The sequence below is a fragment of the Staurois parvus genome, unplaced genomic scaffold, assembly GCF_062004578.1.
Source record: "Staurois parvus isolate SC_StPar_1 unplaced genomic scaffold, SC_StPar_1.0 ptg001066l, whole genome shotgun sequence".
Classification (NCBI taxonomy): domain Eukaryota; kingdom Metazoa; phylum Chordata; class Amphibia; order Anura; family Ranidae; genus Staurois; species Staurois parvus.
The window spans coordinates 3692533-3709637 of NW_028318862.1; the positions used below are offsets into that span (position 1 = coordinate 3692533).

The 17105-nt window shown below is 43.6% G+C and overlaps 1 protein-coding gene across 2 annotated transcripts in view; it reads left to right on the plus strand.

The window, feature by feature from the left end:
- Positions 1–220: 220 nt before the first annotated feature.
- LOC149440619 (mannan-binding lectin serine protease 2-like) overlaps positions 221–17105 on the plus strand; it is a 77324-nt gene continuing 60439 nt past the window's right edge. Inside the window, exons 1-2 of one of the 2 annotated variants that reach the window (XM_089658413.1) lie at positions 221–300; positions 8351–8576. In XM_089658413.1, coding sequence (XP_089514539.1) covers positions 296–300; positions 8351–8576 — 231 coding nt within the window. In that variant the 5' untranslated portion in view covers positions 221–295. Of the gene's footprint in view, positions 301–366; positions 396–8350; positions 8577–17105 lie in introns of those variants that run through there. The other variant, XM_089658412.1, reaches the window with a different exon arrangement.

Here is a 17105-nt window from a genome sequence, read left to right on the forward strand (position 1 = left end):
TTTTATATTGGTCAAACTACATGGACTTTTATTATATTATTTTGTATTTTTGGTGTTTCAGCCTGAGCAACTACAGTATGCGTCTACCTTTAAAAACTGGAATTCATGAAGGTGCACACTCTTCTCGGATTTGTCGTCACAGGCATGCAGGTAAACATAGTAAGCCCTATTCCAAACAAAGCAAGCCCATGCAGGTCACTGGCCTCCTGAGATTGGGACATTGACCAAAGGTAGAGTGACAGCAAACAGCCAGAGGCAGCAGAAAGCAGAGGAGCAAAAACTAAGAACAGACAACATGAGGTGAGTGGATTTCCACAACCTTCCTGTACTGAGAGGCTCCTCACCGCCTGTGTTGACTGACCACATCCTTACCTGCTCTAGATGAGTGCCTCAAGGTACTGAAGCCATCAGATCAGTAAGCCAGCCAGGCAAGCAGCAATTTCAGAAGGAGAAGTCAGGGACGGCAACCTTCATATTTTTCTTTCTACGCGTTTCCTTTAATATGAAGAAGCAAGCATGGTGCATTATAGCATGCATGTTTTAATAAGCTTACTTGGATTCTACTGACAAATCTAACACTGACTTGGCATCCAATCTATAACAATCCACCTGCAGCAACACTGTGTACGCAGATGATGGGCAGCTTGTTTCTTCTCCCCTCCTTGAATGCAGATTGCTGGTGCCATGCAGGTCTCCTGCAGATCTGTCAGAATGTTGGCTTGCCGTACAGGATGTAGAGGCAAGCAGGTATACTGACAGGAAGAATCAATGCACTGTGGTAGTTCATTGATTCTTCTTGCCAGTATATCCGCCTACCTGTACATCCTGTACGGCAAGCAGATATTCTGACAGATCTGCAGGAGACCTGCATGGCACCAGCGATCTGCTGATCACTGGTGCAATGCTTTACAGGCTCCTGCAGACAAAATTAAGGTTGTTGGGACTTGTAGTCTCTCATTCACAGAGGACTGTAAATGCAGGACACGGCCGGGTGGGCGGAGCTCCGCAAGGCCACATTTTGAAAAATTTGACAGCTAGTGAGGGGGCAGGGCCGGTCTGATCGTAATATGTTACATCCTGAATTTGGGTGTAACATGCATGGAAAGGAGAACTTATCCTTCAAAGATAGATCAAAACAGACTGAGTCACTGGTCACACCTCTGTGATTTAAAATTGCACAATTTCTGAAGACTTTATGGCTACTTGTGAAGAATTTCAACAATTTCTTGCATTTTACAGTGCGATTTCCATTATATTCTACGTATGTGAAATCGCATGAAAACTGCAGAAAAAGTAATTTATACTTTAAAGTAATTTTAAGTACATTTATAGATAAAGTTGATCCAGGGAATATCCGATTGCCTCTCGGGGGATCTGGAAGGAATTTTTTTCCCTGCAGGAGCAAATTGGATCATGTTTTGCTGGGTTTTTTTGCCTTCCTCTGGATCAACTGTGGGTGTAAGATTATAACTTTTTTTTTTAATGGTTGAACTGGATGGACTTTTGTCCTTTTTCAGCCAGACTAACTATGTAACTATGTGATGCAAGAACTACTTTAGAAATTGCACCGCAGCAAATTGCAAATGTTAAGACTCTGACATTCATTAGATTTCAGGTGCGATTTCAATTCCCAATTCGCACCGCTATGACCGGGCACTTAAGGTTCTGTCTGTCTGATATCTGTGTATACCCAGGAAACTGGATTTCTTTCTGTAAATGACTGTATTTGGACTTTGCTCCCGTGTACCGGTCTGTATCACATCTTCTGACCTTGTTTGTGTGTTGCCTGCCTCCACCATCTGCCTGCTTACCTTCACTGTTATCATGGCTATTAGCATGCATTAAAGAGGGTATTTACTCCAGAGACAAGACAATGATTCCAGCACTTTACAAACGTTGTAAATGCAATAACTTTCACGTAAACCAAATAATTTAGGCTGGCCATACACTATACAATTTTCTTACAGTTTTCTGCCCAATTTCCTTTAGATTTGCCTGCCACTCAGGGGCGGACTGACAACTCATGGGGCCCCCGGGCAATAGGGGATCATGGGGCCCCTGTGTCCTTGCCCAAACTCAAAAAGCCTATGAAAAAGGTACTAGGGGAATCTCATGGGGCCCCCTACTGACCCCGGGCCCTCGGCAGTGCCCGAGTTTCCAAATGGTCAGTCCGCCCCTGCTTCCACTATGTAGTGCAGGGGTCTGCCTAATTGGATACAATTGAAAGTTTTGTTTAGATTTGACCTCATATTATATGGTTTTTGGTAAATCTAAAGCAAAGGAAAATTGTATAATGTATGGCCAGCCCAGGGGCGGACTGACAACTCATGGGGCCCCCTGGCAATAGGGGATCATGGCGCCCCAGTGTCCTTGCCAAACTCAAAAAAGCCTATGAAAAAGGTACCAGGGACATCTCATGGGGCCCCCTACTGACCCCAGGCCCTCAGGCAGTGCCCGAGTTTCCAAATAGTCAGTCCGCCCCTGGGCCAGCCTTACACATATTGGGTTGTTTTTTTTAGCAAATACACGGAGCAGAATACATTTTGGCCTAAATGTAGGACAAAATTTGATTTTTTAATTTTTTACTGGATATGTTTAATAGCAAAAAGTAAAAAGTATTGTTTTTTTTTCACCAAATTGTTGGTCTTTTTTTGTTTATAGCGCAAAAAATAAAGAATGCACAGGCTATCAAATACCTCCAAAAGAAAGCTCAATTCATGTGAAAAAAAGGATGCACATTTTATTTGGGTGCAGCGTTGCATGACCGCGCAATTGTCAATTAAAGTAACACAGCGCTGTAAATCAGTCAGGAAGGGGGAAGAAGCCATCAGTCTGAGAGAAGAAGCCAGCATTCAGCTGCTGCAGAGAGCCATACAGGGAATCGGTTTCAGAGATTGCCCCCCTGCACTGATCACCATACTTGCTCACATCCGATTTACCCAGCTGCCTGGGCCCCCCTGCTGGCCTGGGCCCTATACATGAGGACTGGTGGTACCCCCTTATCCATGGCCCTGCCCATGTAACACTCACCCCCATAAGGGCCCGCTGTTTAGGTCCCAAGGCTCTTTCCAATAGATGCACCACCTGCCAGGCATGCAGTCACAGTCACTGTTTTGGCTCAGTAATCAGTTAATGGCTATTCTTTTTCCTGATCCTATATTGGAAATGTGAAGTTGGATGGATGTAGAGTAACTGTCGGTTACCCCAGCAATGTTAAGAAGTAGCTTGAGGGCACTAATCATCCTCCTAGAGCATCTGAGCAGAGCACAGTCCTTGCAACAGCAAATGATGGGCTGAGCTTCACTGGAACACTATAAACAAGGTCCCCTTTAAGTAGCGCTGTCTCTAATGCAAGAGGGTTAGCGGTAGCATAGAGTCTCTGGGATCTCTCACACCGCTCCATACTCACTAACAGGGGCGGACTGACAACTCATGGGGCCCCCGGGCAATAGGGGATCATGAGGCCCTTGTGTCCTTGCCAAAACTCAAAAAAGCCTATGAAAAAGGTACAGGGGCATCTCATGGGGCCCCCTACTGACCCCGGGCCCTCGGGCAGTGCCCGAGTTACCAAATGGTCAGTCCGCCCCTGCTCACTAATGTACTTGGATAATTGCATGCCTCCTTCCACTATCTTCCAGACACATCTCCTGTAAAGACTTCAGACCATGGCCGGATCTAGGGGGGTGCTGGGGTGGGCTATGCCCCCCCAGATTTTAGTTTTGCCTCTCCCCCAAAGCCAACCCTAACCTGCCACTATACTGCCCTAATCTGATACTTTCCTGCCCTAGTTTGACACTATACTGTACTTTCCTTGGCTGACACTATACTGATCTCAGGTATGGTTTGTGTGCGGAGTTCTTCTGCCTGTGCCCAGGCTGTGTGCAGTGTACGGATGGGAGAAGGAGCTGTGCCCCTGTCCTGTACCCTGCCAGCAGTGACCCCCTGTCCTCTACCCTGCCAGCAGTGACATTTTTTACTGCACCCCCACATTGGACAGGCTAGATCCGGCCCTGCTTCAGACCAGATCTTCAAAAATAAGTCCCTCAATCAGCTCCAGCAAACTTCAGCAGAATAGGCTCCCCAGCTAGCACGGCGAGGACCTTGATGAGCAGTAGAAGCACAGCTGGACTGCTCCAAAGACAGCAGCCCTTCAGGCTGGGATCTCCTCCTCCAGAACAAGAACCCCTCTGTTCCAGACTCCAGGCTATTTATGATCCCTCCCAGTCACCATCTGGGCACTCTCCCCCCAGGAATTGGCCGGGGCTGCATAAATATTCAGCTGCTGATTTGACTCTCACAGTCCTCTATCTCCCAGAACCCTCCAGAATGACAGGGGGAAGCAGTCAACCTTGCAACCAGTGAGGGACAAAACAGACTGAAATAATTACATGCAGCTCAATGGATTGCAGTGGAACAAAGAGCTAAATTTACCTAACCTAGCACTTATCTAGGAGGGTGCTACACCAACGCACCCCGGCACACAGGAAACTGCACCTGACACTTTTTTGGGGGATGCAACACATGGTAGTGTATGCTGAACATTGTGTCTTGTTGCAACAGAAAGAGGTTGATTTACTAAAGGGAAATAGACTGTGCAAGAACAGTTGCTCCAGAGCTTAATAAATGAGCAGAAGCTCTGCTGACCTCCATCATCCAATCACGTGCAAGAAAAAATGCTGTTTTTGTTATTTTCCTTGAACGTGATTGGGCATTCTTTGCAAACTGAGGCTTTCACCTCATTTACTAATCTCTGGAGCAACTGCACGTTCCATTTCTGTCTGTTTGTCTTTAGTAAATCAACACCTAAGTGCTTTACTTCAGTGTATTGGGATGCAAAGGAAAATGAATAGCACTGCAACACATTAACCACTTCCCTACCGCGCTATAGCCAAATGATGGATACAACATGGTAGTCCAGTTCTGGGAGGGCTTCATATGACGTCCTCCAGAAGGTCCCCCCCAGCGCGCCTCCAGCGGCGTGCACCTGGAGCTGTCTGTGGTTGCTGTGTCCTTTGGACACAGCTAATCACATGACATGGTAAAAAGCCAATCACAGTGGCCTTTTACCAGTTATTATCTGTGTCCAATCACAGCTGACCACCATGTAAGTACACTTGCCGGTTATTGGCAGCACTTTCCTCACAGAGTGAGGAAAGTACTTCCGATAACCGGCAACTGTCAAAGGAGACATCTGCACTGAAAATCAGTGCCCTGTTTATCAGTGCGGCCCCAAAAGTTCTCATCAGTGCTGCCCATCAGTGCCCATCAGTGCTGTCAGTCAGTGCCGACTATCAGTGTTGTCAGTCAGTGCCCTTCAGTGCTACTTAACAGGGCCAACCATTGCTGCCTATCAGTACCTTCTCATCAATGTCCACCAGTGCCACCTCATGAGTGCCACCTCATCAGTGCTGCCTATCAGTGCCACCTCATCAACGCACATCAGTGAAGCAGAAAAATTACCTGTTTGCAAAATGTTATTATAAAAACAAAGAAAATCTTTTTTTTTTTCAAAATTTTCTCTCTTTTTTCATTTCTAGTGCAACAAATAAACCCCCCAGTGGCAATTAAATACCACCAAAAGAAAGCTCTATTTGTGTGAAAACAAATGACAAAAATGTTATATGGGTACAGTGTTGCATGACCGCATAATTGTCATTCAAAGTGCAATAGCACTGAAAGCTGAAAACTGGCCTGGGCACGAAGGGGGTACAAATGCCCGGTACACATTTATGGCTCAGTATTATGTGATGCCAAAAAGTGTGACGTGAGCCACGCAATACACATTTTGTTTTACACCCCGATCACATTAAAGCCGCTTTTGAAATCCTACAACTTACAGTGAAGTCGCACGATTTCAAAATCGGGTGACCTGACGGTTTCATTGCGATTTGCAAGACATCTGACACAGATGTCTATGCAAATTGCAACAAAAGTAGTGCTTGGCATACGATATGCAAGTCGCCTGGCATTCAAATCGCATGCCAAATCACACCCGACGTGACCGGGGGGCTTACAATAAATCTAATTGTATACCGACTGATGGTAATTTCATTGTAAGGCTAGGTTCACATCTGTGCGGGTGGTGCCTCTGCAGATCTGCACAAAAATCCGTGCAGCCGCACCACCCGCAGAGAAGAATGCAGACCTGCGGGCGGGTGCCATTACTTCTAATGGCACGCCGCCTGCACTGGAAATCACAATCGTAACTGTGCGGGCTGCGTTTTCTGAAGAAATGCAGTGACTGCTTTCCTGCGTGTCCCAGGGCACGGCAGTCCATTCAAATGAATGGGCTCTTGTGCCCACGCAAAACGTGGACCGCAGGAATACAGATATGTAAACCAGGGCTAAACCAGTACTGATAGAGGCAGCTGCAGGATGTGCCCCCCGCTCGGCTCCATTCGGATTTGAGATCTGCTCCAGCTACGAGCCAGCTCAGAGCTTCAGAGCCTTGCCAAGGATAGTCTGTTCATTCCAGTGAAAAGGCTGAAATCAGCTCTGCCAATGTACACAGGTAACATTAATCAGTGGATTTGAAGAAAGGACTTGGAATGGGGTCAGATGGGGCCAGGTAGGGGTGGACACTACAGCTTTAGATGGATAAAAAGAACTCCGCTAAGTACGATTTACATCTAATCTGACTAAATAACATAATTCCACAGTTTCCGGAAACATTCATAATAATACGTTTTGTTCCCGCGGTCTTATCCAGAAGTAATGCTTTGCTCCTGTGCTGACCTGGAGGCTTTCAGCATTTTCCTATGATGACACCCCTAGGGCATAGTGGAGGGGGGGGGGCACAGGCACAAAGTATCAGGGGGTGTCAGCACTCAGCTATCAGTTTACTGACCATTGTTAGGTAAAGTGTTTAATGCTTTTATTTAGTTATTTCACCAAAGGAGAAAGTCACCTCCAGGACCTATCTCTATTACTTATATGTGACATGTTTATTGCACTCCTGGAAGATACACTCAGGGGGGCTGTGAAAGAAAAGAGTCACCTCCAGGACTTATCTCCATTACTTATATGTGACAGGTTTATTGCACTCCTGGAGGATACACTTGGGGCTGTGAGAGGAGAGAAGCACACACAGCTGCTATGCCTGTCTCTCATCTCTGCTGTCCATTCACAGAAGCCTTTGCATTTTGTGAATGAGTTCACATAAAACAAAGGCTTCAGTGAATGGGCAGAAGGAGGGGAGACGCAGGCATAGCAGTTCAAGCAACTCTTCTTGAAGGACCCAAGACCACAGTGAGCAGCATCCACATAAGTTATTTTCCTGGAGTACAATAAACTTGGCAAAAGTGAATAATAGAGATATGTCCAGGAGGTGGCAGGCATCTCGTTAGACTTAACTCACGGTATGCCTACATTTTTTACAAAGCAGCTGAATTCCTGGAATTAGACTGGAGTTCTTGTGTAATGTAAAGTTCAGGAGTTAAGAAATATGTACTCAACAGCTAGATTATATAGTACACTGGACAAACATGCTGATATGTGGAAACTGTAGGATTTAAATATTGCACAACCTAATTCCTCCCTATGCCCACCATTCTATGTTATGTTCTCTTCGTACACCTGCCTCTTCAGGGAGCAATTGGAAAAGATACAACTCACAACCTCAGACCCGGACCTCATTGCTTGCCTCCCAACCTGGCCCTTGGGTGGGGGAGTTACGGAGGAGAGGACATTTTTCTTTTCATCTTTTTACTTGGCCTTAGACAAAACAAATTCTTTGCCTTTTTAAGGTACGGTAACGGCCATAGAAATACCTACTTACTCTATTTTTTCTATTTTCTTGCTAAATCTGGGCAGCAGGCCATCTCCATTTATTGTTTCCCTCCTGGTCATCCCCAGCCAGGGCCACTGTATTTAAAATATGATTCAGTTTATACATGATTTATACATTGGTATAAATCTCCATATATACCAATGTTGGATCTCAAAACTTCTGCACATGGTGTTTGTTTACTTTTTATATAGTAAAAAAAAAAAATGTCAATAAGTTAAAAAGAAACACATACCCACATTGGTTACAATAAACAGTCATAAGGAATTTACACAGCTGAAACTTTTTAAACATTGTTATGTTGAATCTGGAATTAGTTTGGCACCATGTGCATTTTTTTTATCATTTTCTTTCATGCTTCATTTAATAGAATAAACTATTATCTCTTGGCTCTAGTATGTGTATGTATGAATGTGAGTTAGGGACCTTAGATTGTACACCCCTTGAGGGTTAGGGATTGATGTGAATGTACAATATATATGTAAAGCGCTGCGTAAATTGACAGCGCTATATAAGTACCTGAAATAAATAATAAATTAATCTCAAATATCTTTTGCTCTGCAGACTCTGCCATCTTCTATTCATCGGTATCATAATTCTCCCACATGCATACTGCATACAACTGAGCGGACTGTATGGAAGGATCGCATCTCCTGGGTTTCCAAAGCCGTACCCTAATGAACAGGCTGTGACCTGGAACATCCAAGTCCCTGAGGGACATCGGGTCAAAATCTACTTTACCCACTTCGACCTGGAGCTGTCTTATCTGTGTGAATATGACTACGTCAAGGTACAAAACCAAAGGAACTCATGTAATGTGGTCTCAAAGCATGATACTAATGTGTCAATGTATGCCAAGCCTACAGAAGGCAGAATGGGAGGAATAGTTTATTCACTTTTCTATCAAGGCCGTTTTTTACATTTTTGTTCAAATCTGCATTTTTTGCTAGAAACCCCTCAAACTATTGTATATTTTCTGAACAGATAAAGTAGATATCTAGCTGACAATAAAGGTACCCACAATACTGAAAAGCAGAGGCCCTGTAGAATAAAATGGTGTCAGTTACAATTTTTTTATGTGCAACTGTTAATGTTATCTATATTTTCAGGAAAAAACTCACTAAAATTAATGTTAGTGTACACTAACACAACATAATGCCCAATTTTTAAAAAAAAAATAAAGATAGGGCTGAGTTGAGTAATTAGATACCAAAGATGTCAAAGCTTAAAAAAGTGCACATTCCAAAGTGGCGAAAAGTGACTGTTTCTAAAATTGTCCACAAGCAACGCTTCTAAAGCCCTTAGAAGTCATCAGTTTAGCAGGAACCATGAATAACGGCCCTCAAATTATTGCTTTCACTTTGACATGCGCGACGATACCTACGGGCACTTCACACTGTCATAAAAGTGATCGAGCAACTCCATATCCCCTTAGTGTCCTTTCACACGGGCGGTCTGTTTTTTTTCTTCAGTTCAGTCACGTTTTTTCAAAGCCAAAAGGATGAGTCTACATCCGTTTTTTCATCTGTTTACATCCGTTTTTCATCCATTTACATTGGTTTACATCCATTTGTCATCCGTTTTGATTCATTTGCATCTGCATTTGCATTTTTATCTGTTGATGTCCGTTTTCATTAATTTTTGGTCCATTTGCATCCGTTTTTTGGTCCGTTGACATCCACTTTTCATCTGTTACGTTTTTTTTTTTTTGCAAAAGAAAAATAGGTTTTTTTTTCATTCACAAAAACAGATGTTAATGGATGCGGACATTAATGGATGTAAAAAGATGTTCATCCGTTTACATCCGCAAGTCCATAGAAATATATAGGGGTCAGGGGTGGACTGACAACTCATGGGGCCCTGGGGCAATAGGGGATAATGGGGCCCCTGTGTCCTTGCACACACTCAAAAAAGCCTATAAAACAGGTACCAGGGGCATTTTATGGGGCTCCCTACTGACCCCGGGCCCTCAGGCAGTGCCCGATTGCTCGAATGGTCAGTCCGCCCCTGATGGGGGTCCATTTTTCATCCATAAACGGACAGATGAAAAATGGACATACAGAATGCCCGTGTGAAAGAGGCCTTAGATACCAGGACCCAGGGGTGGACTGACCATTCGAGCACTGCCCAAGGGCCCAGGGTCAGTAGGGGGCCCCATGAAAAAATGCCCCTTGTACCTTTTATAGGCTTTTTTGAATGTGCTTTGAGTGTGGGCAAGGACACAGGGGCCCCATGATCCCCTATTGCCCGGGGGCCCCATGAGTTGTCAGTCCGCCCCTGCCAGGACCTATAAACCTACCGTGGAAGGCAAGGGATTAAAGCTGAGTTCCAGGCAAACAGATATATATACACAGGTGAAATACATCAAAGGAAGTTGATTTACTTGCCAATGCTTTTTTTGTATTGTGGGTACATTTAAAATCGGATAAATATCTACTTTATCTGTTCAGAAATTATATAATAGTTTGGGGGGTTTCTAGCAAAAAATTCAGATTGGGAAAAAAACCCACTAAAATGAATTTTAGCGTACACTAACACAACATAATGCCCATTTGATAAAAATAAAAGATTGAGTAATTAGATACCAAACATGAATGGTGCGCGACGACACGCGTGGGGAGGAGTCGGGTGACATCAGTGCTCCTACACCGATCTGACAGGCAGGATCTTGCTCTCCATTGATTGTTTTGACCGCTGTTTTTATGTGTTTTTAACACAATTAAAGTGTGAGTTTATATGCCTTAATAAATGATATGCCTTTTAAAGAAGCCTACTGCACTATGGTCTACTTTGTGGTTCTCGAGTTTTATCCACAGAGCTGGCTGTACTGAAATCGGGTGCCATATGTGAAGATCCAGTGGTGGGGAAGATTGTACACAGAGGAGCAAGTTATGTGTTACCCCCACTTATAGGGGAGATGCTTTTCTGACCTGTGTTCATATACAGGTCCATATGAGAAGGTGAGAGTCCACCCAGAAGTCTATGTTCACTGCGGTGATTCACGTTTATTGAAGATTTACAGCACCGGGATTTTGGGTGCAATCACCAGCAGGAAGATATTTCACTCATTTGGATTTTTTTGAAGAATTTAATTTATTATTTATGTCTCATTATCGTTTGAGACTATTAGTCGCATTTTTTGTCCGCATATTCATATTTATTGTCTTTTGCTAGCAGCGCGGCACTTCTATTTGATTCATTTTGTTGTTTATGTTTACGCACATAACACATGTTTGCAGCAGCTCATTACTTAGTATCCATTCAGCTATTTGGCAGCATACAATTTCTTTTTGGTTTTTATTAGATACCAAAGATGTCAAAGCTTAAAACGGTGCACGTTCCAAAATGGCGAAAAATTACCGTTCCTTAAATTGTCCATAAGCAACACTTCTAAAGGCTTTAAAAGTCATCAGTTGAGCAGGAACCATGAGTACAGGCCTTAGAATTATTGCTTTCACTCTGACATTCACAGTGATACCTAATGGTACTTCACAATGCCATAAGAGTGATCGAGCAGCTCTATATCCCCAAAGATACCGGAACGTATGAACCTACCTTGGCAGGCAAGGGATTAAAGGTGAGCTCCAGGCAAACCGCAACATACAGGCGAAATACATAATAATTGCAATTGATGTTTATTTCTGTCAATGCAGTCCTGAGATTTGCATAGCTCTGTACCCACAGCATCTGCCTCTAGCATTTTATCTGCTGCAGTTCAATAATACTTTATTTATTTCAATTTACGCAGTGCTTTACATATATATATATCATGCCAGGCATAATCCTAGACTCTGACCTCTCCTTTGGGCCCCACATCCACCCACTGGCTAAATCCTGCCGCCTCAACCTCTGGAACATTTCCAAAATCTGCCTCTTTCTGACCAATGACACCACAAAACAACTTATTCACGCCTTGGTTATATCCCGCCTCGATTACTGCAACTCCCTCCTCACTGGTCTACCATTACACAGGCTATCCCCCCTTCAATCTATTATGAATGCTGCTGCTAGACTCATACACCTTACCAACCAATCAGCAACTGCTGCTAGACTCATACACCTTACCAACCGATCAGTAACTCTCTGCCAATCCCTTCACTGGCTTCCACTAACCCAACGTATAAAATTCAAAATACTAACCACAGCTTACAAAGCTACAATACTGCCCCTAGCTACATCACCAACCTCATCCACAGATACCGCCCAAATCGCCTGCTCCGCTCCTCCCATGATATCCTCCTCTCTAGCTCCCTCATCACCTCCTCCCACGCTTGCCTTCAGGACTTTTGTCTGCTGCAGTTCAATAATACTTTATTTATTTCAGGTACTTATATAGCGCCATCATTTACGCAGTGCTTTACATATATATATATCATGCCAGGGTGCTAGGCGTAATCCTAAACTCTGACCTCTCCTGTGGGCTCCACATGCAATCACTGGCTAAATCCTGCCACCTCAACCTCCGGAACAATTCCAAAATCCGCCCCTTTCTGACCAATGACACCACAAAACAACTTAACCACGCCTTGGTTATACAGTGAAGGAAATAAGTATTTGATCCCCTGCTGATTGATAATGTTTGCCCACTCACAAAGCAATGATCAGTCTATAAATCGAATGTTCGGTGTATTGTAACACCGAGAGATAGAATAGCAACAAAAAATTCAGCAGACATGCATGTCTGACAAATTATGTACTGATTTGCATGTTCATGAGGGAAATAAGTATTTGATCTCCTTCACAAAACATGACTTAGTACTTGGTGGGAAAACCTTTGTTGGCAATCACAGAGGTCAGACGTTTCCTGTAGTTGGCCACCAGGTTTGCACACATCTCAGGAGGGATTTTGGCCCACTCCTCTTGGCAGATCCTCTCCAAGTCATTAAGGTTTGCTAGCTGACATTTGGCAACTCGAACTTTCAGCTTCCTTCACAGATTTTCAATCGGATTAAGGTCTGGAGACTGGCTAGACCACTCCAGGACCTTAATGTGCTTCTTCTTGAGCCACTCCTTTGTTGCCTTGGCCATGTGTTTTGGGTCATTGTCATGCTGGAACACCCATCCACGATCCATTTTCAATGCCCTGGCTGAGGGAACAAGGTTCTCACCCAAGATTTGACGGTAGATTGCCCCGTCCTTCGTCCCTTTGATGTGGTGCAGTTGTCCTGTCCCCTTAGCAGAAAAACACCCCCAAAGCAGAATTTTTCCACCACCATGTTTGACAGTTGGAATGGTGTTCTTGGGGTCATAGGCAGCATTCCTCCTCCTCCAAACATGGCGAGTTGAGTTGATGCCAAAAAGCTCAATTTTGGTCTCATCTGACCACAACACTTTCAAGCAGTCCTCCGCATCATTCAGATGTTCAGTTTCAAACTGCAGACAGGCCTGGACATGTGCTTTCTTGAGCAGAGGGACCTTGCGGGCACTGCAGGATTTCAGTTCTTGTTGGCGTAGCGTGTTACCAATTGTTTTCTTGGTGACTGTGATCCCAGCTGCCTGGAGAGCATTGACAAGATCCTCACGTGTAGTTCTGGGACGATTCCTCACTGTTCTCATGATCATTGACACTCCACGAGGTGAGATCTTGCATGGTGCACCAGACCTAAGGAGACTGACAGTTGTTTTGTGTTTCTTCCATTTGTGAATGATTGCACCAACTGTTGTCACCTTCTCATCAAGCTGCTTGGCGATAGTTTGGTAGCCCAGTCCAGCCTTGTTTAGGTCTACAATCTTGTCCCTGACATCCTTGGACAGCTCTTTGGTCTTTGCCATGGTGGAGAGTTTGGAATCTGATTGTTTGATTGCTCCTGTGGACAGGTGTCTTTTGTACAGGTAATAAAATGAGATTAGCAGCACTCCCTTTAAGAGACTGCTTCTAATCTCAGCTTGTTACCTGTATGAAAGACACCTGGTAGCCAGAAATCTTGGTGAATGATAGGGGATAAAATACTTATTGCCCTCATGAACATGCAAATCAGTGCATCATTTGTTAGACATGCATTTCTTTTGAATTTTGTGTTGCTATTCTGTCTCTCAGTGTTACAATACACCGAACATTCGATTTATAGACCGATCATTTCTTTGTGAGTGGGCAAACATTCAAAATCAGCAGGAGATCAAATACTTATTTTCTTCACTGTATCCCGCCTTGATTACTGCAACTCCCTCCTCACTGGTCTACTGTTACACAGATTATCCCCCCTTCAGTCTATTATGAATGCTGCTGCTAGACTCATACACCTTACCAACCAATCAGCAACTGCTGCCCCTCTCTGCCAATCCCTTCATTGGCTTCCACTAACCCAATGTATAAATTTCTAAATACTAATCACAGCTTACATAGCCATCCACAACTCTGCCCCCAGCTACATCACCAACCTCATCCACAGATACCGCCCAAATCGCCCGCCCCGCTCCTCCCAAGATATCTTTCTCTCTAGCTCCCTCATCACCTCCTCCCACGCTCGCCTCCAGGACTTCTCCAGAATCTCTCCCATCCCCTGGAGCTCGCTACCACAGTATGTCCGGTCAGCCCCCACCTTGTCTGCCTTTAGGCGATCTTTGAAAACTCACTTATTCCGGGAAGCCTACCCCACCTCCACCTAAGAACTGTACTTGAATCACCTCCTCCAGATCATCCCCTGCAGCTATCACCTTTTATATCACCTCCCCCTTCCTTTAGATTGTAAGCTCCATGAGCCGGGCCCTCCTATTCCTTCTGTACTGAAATGTATTGTAATTGTACTGTCTCCCTTATATTGTAAAGTGCTGCGCAAACTGTTGACGCTATATAAATCCTGTATAATAATATTACATTCACATCAGTCCCTAACCCTCAAGGGGCGTACAATCTAAGGTCCCTAACTTCCATTCATACATACACATACTAGGGCCAATTTAGACAGTAATCAATTAACCCACCAGAATGTCTTTGGAGGGTGGGAGGAAACTGGAGTACCCGAAGGAAACCCACGCAGGCACAGGGAGAAAATGCAAACTCCTGGCAGGTGGGATTTGAACCAATGACCCTAGTATTTCCAGGTGGAAGTGCTAACCATTTAGCCACTGTGCTGCCCTACGTCCTACAGGTCTTCCCACCAGCAGCCTCTAACTAGGCAGTGAAAGAGAAGCAGAAAACTGATGAGCTCATCTCTCTGTCACCCTTCGGTATGTGACACCTCTGAGAGCGGCGGATACCTGTGTCCCTGCTGCGTGCCATGGATCCTTATTCTGACCCGATGATCACTGCTGAACCTTGTCTGGGGAGCAGTGCCAGAGAGGCAGTATTGTAGGTGGACCTGCTTTCCATTTTTTTCCCCACCATTACAAAAGTATCCAAAAGCTTGAGTTTACTTTTTTTTGAACAGCTCCAAAATACAAAATAAATCAGTTTAAATCTGTTATAAATAATACTGATATATGGCGAAGTATGTCTACCCCCTGTAAATGTTGTCACCGTAGTCCCTGTAGCTTTCCAATGCCTATCTGGATGGTGAGGATGAAATATAATTACTTTTGATGTATACATCTCCTTCATCAATGTAAAAAAAAAAATTATTATTATTATACAGGATTTATATATATATATTATTATTATTATTATAGAGGATTTATATAGCGCCAACAGTTTGCTCAGCACTTTACAATATAACGGGAGACAATACAGCAACAATACAGTTCAATACAAAAGGGATAGGAGGGCCCTGATCCTGGGAGCTTACAATCTAGGAGATAATTATGTTTGATAATAAAGTCAATAATGGGATGTGCATTAAGGAAATGCTAGACAAATTATAACTAATTGGCTTGTAAGAGTAATTGTCAGCTTGCAGGAGGACGGTATACGCATTAGTAGAGTTGACTAGGTGTTACATTTACTAGACAAGAATAAATGAATCTATTATCCATGGTAGTCAAACCATCAGTGGAAGATATGTGGAATGAAAGCCATGTTCCAGTTGTAATAAAAATTAAGTTTATCTTTAGAGAAAAGATCAGTTGTGCTTCTTAAAGATATGTTCATTCTGTTGGATGTATGGTATGTATGCTGGAATTTTTTTGAAAGTCCAGATGAGGAGATTCTGGGGGTCAAAGCTGGCCGGAGAGCACAGGGATGACCAGAGACTGCGGACAGCACAGGGATGACCAGAGACTGCGGACAGCACAGGGATGACCAGAGACTGCGGACAGTACAGGAGATGACTGCTGACTTTTGGGGAGGGGGGGGGAGCTCTTACTTCCGCGGAGTTCTTCTTTGACCTTACCTGTTCCTCTATCCAGCCGCGCGCTGTCTTCCCGGCTTCTGTAGTGTCGGCGCTCGGCATGACAGCCGGGTGCCCAGTGTGCATGAGCGAGAAGCACTTGCGCTTTGTGATTGGTGCGGCGGCTTCTGGGATCTGTCATGTGTCCCAGGTACCGCCTTACCATTCACAAAAAGCACCGCTTCTTGCGCATGCGCACTTGGCTCCCGGCTGTCATGCCCAGCGCCCACACTACAGAAGCCGGGAAGACAGCGCGCCGCTGGATAGAGGAACAGGTAAGGACAAAGAACAACTCCGCGGAAGTAAGAGCGGGTACCTGTTAAATTCAGGTACCCGCTCCCCACCTCCCCAAAGGTCAGCAGTCATCTCCATAAGGTCCCGCTGCAGAGCTGAGCGGCGACCCGGTATTCTGACACGGCGGCGGTGGAAATACCGGACCGGCCGCTCCATATTCGCTCCATAAGACGCACTGTCATTTTCCCCCCTTTTTTTGGGGGAAAAAAGTGCGTCTTATGGAGCGAAAAATACGGTATTTCAAAATAGAAAATAAATATATACTGCATGTTGAAATGCATTTTTATTAAAAAATTTATGAAAAATATTTTTCAAAATACATTTCAAGTATACTGTGTGTCTTTAAAAATACAAATCTACATTTTTGGAATGCATTTACAAATACATGTAAAAATATATGTTAAAATGACTTTTTTATATCTCAAAATAAATCTGAAGAATATATTTTTAAAAAATATATTTTTAAAAATATCTATTTTTTAAAATATATTCTTCAGATCTTATGTTAATAAAGATCTGAAGAATATATTTTTAAAAAATATATTTTTAAAAATATCCATTTTTTAAAATATATTCTTCAGATCTTATGTTAAAAAAGATCTGAAGAATATATTTAAAAAATAGATATTTTTAAAAATATATATTTTTTAAATCTATTCTTCAGATTTGACATAAATAAGTTCTTTTAACATATATTTTTACATGTATTTGTAAATGCATTCCAAAAATGTATATTTGTATTTTTAATATTTTGATATTAAGAA